Source organism: Ziziphus jujuba, chromosome 5, assembly GCF_031755915.1.
Source record: "Ziziphus jujuba cultivar Dongzao chromosome 5, ASM3175591v1".
NCBI lineage: Eukaryota > Viridiplantae > Streptophyta > Magnoliopsida > Rosales > Rhamnaceae > Ziziphus > Ziziphus jujuba.
This window is the reverse complement of record NC_083383.1, coordinates 31,263,775-31,270,058: the sequence shown is the minus strand read 5'-3', so window position 1 is coordinate 31,270,058 and position 6,284 is coordinate 31,263,775. Positions and strand designations below refer to the sequence as shown.

General features: G+C 36.2%; 1 protein-coding gene across 2 annotated transcripts; it reads right to left on the bottom strand.

Annotated features, from left to right (window-relative positions):
* Nucleotides 1-1,716: 1,716 nt before the first annotated feature.
* On the bottom strand, nt 1,717-5,566 carry LOC107403351 (uncharacterized). 2 transcript variants are annotated; one of them, XM_016010232.4, is made up of 3 exons: nt 4,247-5,563; nt 2,672-2,933; nt 1,717-2,320 (listed from the first exon to the last, which is right to left on the bottom strand). In XM_016010232.4, exons 1-3 carry the CDS (start codon nt 5,272-5,274, stop codon nt 2,141-2,143), a joined length of 1,470 nt encoding a protein of 489 aa, XP_015865718.2. In that variant the 5' UTR covers nt 5,275-5,563; the 3' UTR covers nt 1,717-2,140. The 2 variants fall into 2 exon arrangements, with proteins under 2 accessions (XP_015865718.2, XP_015865719.2); XM_016010233.4 differs by having other exon boundaries at nt 2,262-2,377; nt 4,247-5,566.
* Nucleotides 5,567-6,284: the final 718 nt, after the last annotated feature.

Below are 6,284 nucleotides of genomic sequence, written 5' to 3'. Positions count from 1 at the left end.
GATAAAAAGAAAAAAAAAAAGAAAAGAAAAGTTGAAGCTAAAACATGTAATGTTGGATTTAAAACAAAGATAAGAACACAATTTCTTAAAACAGAAAGCCAAATGCGATACAGGCTGCTGTGATGGAGTCACGGATAAGCGGCGCAGAGCTTCAAAATCTTGGACGCATCGGTTGGTGATGGTGGCCAAAACAATACCAAAATGTAATCTAATTAGAATAACAAATATTTCATCAAGATTCAAGCATCAAAATCAAACAAAAAAAATTTGAAAAACCACAAGTAATTCAAGCCATATAGAAATTTAATCAAAATTGAATTGAAGAGAGAAAGGTAATCTAATCCAAACAAACAAAAAAGTAGGGCACCATTGAAGAGAGAAAAGGTAGGGCACCATTATATTACTGTCAATTCAGCAACTAGAACATTACTACTACGAATACATCATACAAATAAATACAAATATTTCTCATAATCATGAAATTGAGCTTATCCAATATACTATCATATCTTATTACATTCCATTAAATTCCTAATTAATTATGATAATCTGCTTTTACCTGTAGCGGCATCCAGCGAAGAATTTGAAATGGTTCCCCTGTAGGTCGACTACTCATATTCTTATTGTTGTCGATGAAATCAACACAATCACCACCAAAAAGCGCCTTGTTAAATTCCAAAAGCAGTCTCTCGCATTCCTTGTCAATCTCATCTTTTCGTTCTCTGCAACGCTAACTTTGATGGAGGACATGGAAAAGATTATTCCTAGAGTTCCTAACAGAGATTGCGACGTGGAAAAGATTCTTCATTCGTACCTATATGATGGTATCTATCGGTCCACTACACCATGGCAGGGATTCTTATTTAGAATCAATGGAATCAAACCAACTTAGATACATTGTTTCGTTTCTTCACAAGAATCCGGTAAATTTGAGCGATTTGGTTCTTACAGTTCAGAGACAAGAAGCAAGATTGGGAAGTTGCTAATGCAAAAAAGTTGCGGTTTTTCAAGTGACGAACTTGTTGTGGACTTGTTACAATGTGTTGAATGTATTAACGAAAACATTTGATTCATTCCATTCTTTTTTGAGGAATTTCGGGTCTGATTTTCCAATGCTGGAGAACCATTTACCTTTTGAGATTTGCTACAATTACTTCACTAGCGCATATTCTTGACTTTTCAAGAAAGAATCAGGGGTGGATGTTATAATACACTGAAACATTTAGCTGAATGATTCCCATATTGGAAGAGGACGATCAGAACCATTCACGATTGTTAAACACTTCTTACTGTGACTAAATTATGCGGCGTGAAGTTTAAAGCGAGTCCACGACAAATTTATTTTGCATATCCCCACATTGTTAATAGATAAAATTACAGATATCATATTTAACAACAATATGGTGGCATCTTAATTGAATAAAATCTAGAGTCTAAGAAAAAAAATGACAAAATAAAGGAAGTAGTTGGACTTGCACGTTTTTATAACACAAAATGGGCACGTGAGGCTTAGGACAGCGCATAGCACAGTTGACGACGTCGTTTTAATGTTACCGCTTGGTGGAACAACGTTCCCATTTTCTAATCGCATATGGTGCTAATAATTTCAGCAGGCAGTTGCTAATTCTGGATTAAAAACAGTTAACCAACATAATCATATATTGAGTTGAATCTATCAGTATAAGACGAGTAAAGATTTTCACCACTAGTAGACAATTAGCATAAGATCAACTGTCATTGAAAAACAGAAAAACTAAGGAATGGAACAATGGCTGGGTCAAGGTTTCACCAGGGCACCAGCACTTATATATTACAATGACATCATCTATACAAAACTGAACTAAGATGGAAAGCAAAAATTAGTAGCTCTCTCTCTCTCTCTCTCTCTCTCTCTCTGTATCTATACACAAGCTAAAAAGCAATCTTGGACATTTTTAAACCTCTTCTGTTGGATTCTCCCTACAACAAGTTCAGGGTGGCACCCAAGCCACACCTTCTCAAAGCAAAAGATGCATGCCAAAGAGAAGATAAGCATACATTACAAAGCTACTAGAAAAAGAAAATCCATAAAAAAGCCAGCTTTCTCTTGCTCTCCCAACACAGATTTGTACTGATAAAAATGTGGAAATTGTAGGGGGTCTCACATGCAAGGTATTGGAATGTTGGCGTTGTTAGTATTTTGATGCATCTGTTTTTGAACAGCCTTTACCGCTGCTACTCTAGCCGCATTTGCTGCCCTGTTAGCTGCTGTTACAGCCCTGTTTACTCTTTCATCAACCTTTGCCACATCATAGGCTTTTTCGGCTGCTTTACGTGCTTCCTGTTTTTAGGACAGAGTTAATTGCAGTTAGCTTCCTGCTTTTAGGACAGAATTAACCTAAGAAAACAGTGAACTATTCAGCTTGACAGAATCAAGGAGGGAACACAGTTTTAATCATCTTAAAAAAGGTAGAAATGTTTTGCATGTGATATTATCACATCATAAGAATGATAACAAAGCCTCGATAAATTCTTATTTACTCACCAACTTCAATGGCCATTGGAGATCAAATTTTTTTTTTGAACCCCCAAAAATCCAATAAGAATGATCAAGACTCAAATATGTTACATGATTATTCACAAGCTATAGACATACTTATTGTATACACAAACAAGGATATAAAACAAGTACCTGCACTGCATTAAGTACTTTTGAATGATAAACACCAACAGGAGATACAGGATAAGTTGTATTCTGTGTACTTGGAACATCAAGAACTCCATTTTGCCAATGACCAGATTGAGTTTCACCATTTCTAAATGTGTACATTCCGAGCCCTTGCCTTCTACCCTCATGCCAGGCTCCTTCATACCGATGCCCATTCGCAAATTGATAGACCCCAAAACCATGCATCTTGTCTGCAAAATATTCTCCAGCATACATGTCCCCATTTCTGAATGAAAGAAGCTAGATAAGTTCATACCAAATACACCATGTACTAACATCATAATAGCAATATCTACCTTTCAAGTCCAAAACAAAGCATGTATAACAGCAACATCAATTAATCAATGAATAACCAATAGAAAACTGATTTACATCAATGAGGAAGGAAGCCATTCTTATATTCACAAGATATACGGAATTTCAATTTCAATTGAATTTACTTAAGTTAGCAATGGCTGGGTATACACACATACAGAAATATGGGGCTGGTCAGATGCCCAACACTGGTAAGATTCACTTCAACCACTTGAGGTACTATCCAATTTCCTAATGCCAAATATGAATTATGATGATGGATAGTCCCTTTGCCTCCCCCTATATATACTTCATGAAATAAGATTTTTGAACTTGAATCAAACGAATTGCATAAGAAAGCATTCAACAACATTCTAAGATGTATAACTGCATTGACTCTTTTCAATCCCACCTTGTATGATTCATAGGTCCCCTCTTCCCCTCCAAACTCTTATATAATTCATATTTTTGATAGTTCGAGAAAAGAGTAATAGAAAATTACATGTACTAGTGCCTTGGCAACCAACAGAACCATCCCATAAGCACTTTTATAACAGTGTTTACATCCCTTACACTTTACCAACCATAACTAACGATCCCAAACTATGCATGAGCGATCTCAAGCTAATCTCATAAAAAATGAACCAGCAAGACAAATTAAATGATGAAGAATTGGAAACCTTTCACAACCCATCAATCAACATCTAAACCAGACTTTAGAAAAATACGATAATATAAGCATCAAATTATCAAAACAGAACCAAAAAATGGATATAAGAAAAATGCCGGGACAACAAGTAACAATCATCAATAACTAAAAAGGACAAATTAACCTAACAAAACAATTCCTTGCAATAAGCACACCAATCATAACAGAATTCATTATACAAAATAAAAAACCCATTAAAACCCAAATTCAGAATTACCAGAATGACAGCCAAATCAAACAATCAAGAATTAAAATTCAAAGAAATTAATGCACATTTATCAACCCATAATTCAACTCGTAATTCAAATCGCCCAAAAAAAAAAAAAAAAAAGGAAGAAAGAAAAGACATAAACATGAAACGATCAAACCACAACCCAAAAAAGGATTAAAAATACAGGGACAGACACCAAGTAACAATCATCCCATAATTTAAAAAAGATAAATTTGCCAAAACAAAAAAAGAAACAAAAATCCTTAATCAAACTAAATTATTTACAGAACAAAGAATCATTTTAAGAATCTATCTCCAAAATTACCTGAAATGGTAGTGGCCAAGCCCATGCTTGACCCCCCACTTGAATTCCCCAACATATCTGCTCCCATCCTCACATGTATGAACTCCACACCCATGACTCTGCCCATTAGACCATTCCCCAGCATAAACGTCCCCGGTATAAAACCTATACACCCCAAACCCATGCCTAAGACCCTGCCTATAGTGCCCCCGATACCTGCTTCCTCTTGCCCATGTCTCTACGCCATAGCCATCATATTTACCATCAACCCAATCCCCCTCATACCTCCCACTCATATAATAGTAATACACCCCGCTCCCCGAGCACTTTCCCTTATGAAACTCCCCCTCATACATATCCCCGTTGCTAAAAGCCTGAACCCAACACCCAGAATTCAATCTTTTCTCCGATTTTGGCCGAGACCCAATTGACCAAAACACGGGCAAAGGAGGTCTAGACAAGGAAGATGGGGATATGAGCTTAATTGGGATTGAGCGGGCAAGGAACAACCGTATAGAAGGAAGGCGAGGGAGAGCGAGATTAAGCGAGAACAAGAGGGCAGCAGAGAATGCAAAAGCAGAGAGAAAATCAAGCAAGAAAGAGTGGCTGGGATGGGATACCAGAAAGTAGAAGAACGGCAAAGAGAGCAAGATGACAAGGCGGCGGAGGCGGTTGAGACGGCGGAGGAGGCGAAAAGCTCCAGTCTTGGCGGCGAAGGAGCGAGAGAAACAAGGTGGGTTTTGATGGGGAGGAGGGAATTTATAAAGGGTAGGGGATTTGGAGAGGGAAGAGTGGGTTTGGGTCAAAAGAGGACGCTTGTAAGGCGTGGTGGGGATTGGTAGAAGGTCATTTGGGGCAAGACCTTGAGATGGGTATTGAGGAAACTGGATGTTATGGTGGTATTGATTATGGGTTTTGACAGAGATTGTAGGAGAAGAAGGAGGATGGTGATGAGTAGAATGGTAAAGAAGAGGTGGGGCAGGGTTGAAATCGGAAGAGACGCCGCTGCTTTCTTTTCCGATCTGAGCTTCTGATTTCTTCTGATGCATATCACATATGGGATCAAAAAAAAAAAAAATTAAAAAAGAAAGAAGAAGAAAGAATTTGTGTTTGTTTGTTGGGAAAATTTGAGAGTTTTTGAGAATGTCTTGCTTATTCTTCTTTGGAGGGTATTTTTTTTTTTTTCTTTTCTTTTGGACTTGGATTATACGTGGGGTTTGGCGAGTCTTTCTCAAAAAGCGCCTCTGCGAGATTGCAGAGAAAAAGAAAGATGGTTTCAAATAGAGAGCGGTGTCTCCGTTGGGTTTTATGGCTAACAATCAGGGCATTTTTGTGTGTGTATTTATATAATATTTGTATTTCTATTCAATTTTCAAACCAGAGACAAAGACCGGCCACAGCCTACAAAAATGATCGAAGGAAATGTCTGGTTCTATGAAATGGCCTCAGGGTAGATTCTAATTACGGATGTGCCATTCCCTTCTAGCTTTTTCATTTTTTTTTTTTTGGTATTGTTTTGTAAATAAGAAGGAATATCCCATTTCTTTATTTTTTTATTTTTAATTATTACTATTTTTTTTATCCCTATTAAGGTACCTGTATAAAATTTATTACTAAAGATGGCTAGAGAGAGAGAGAGAGAGAGAGAGGATAAAAAAAATTATAACTATGAGAAAATCATGAGATCAAATTGTTGAATTGTTTATGGTTTGAATTTCGTACCTATTTTCACAAAATATGAATGTCCAATTATGATATTTCATATTTTAACTATGACACAAATGTGCAAACGGGAAATTAAAAAAAGAAAAAAAGAAGAAGATAGAATTGGTATACATCTTCTTTATTTCTACTATATGTAGGTCACTTTTGAAAGTTGTGTGTTAAATAATTAATTAGTGTATATAAACTCCATAATTTAAGTTTATGTAGTTTTTTAACTTTTAGTCCTATCAATTAAAAATTTGAATTCTATCTATCTATCTATATATGTATATATAAATTAACAATTTGAATTCTTTTTGTTGTTTATCAAGCATGGCTATAAGGTTCTTGTATG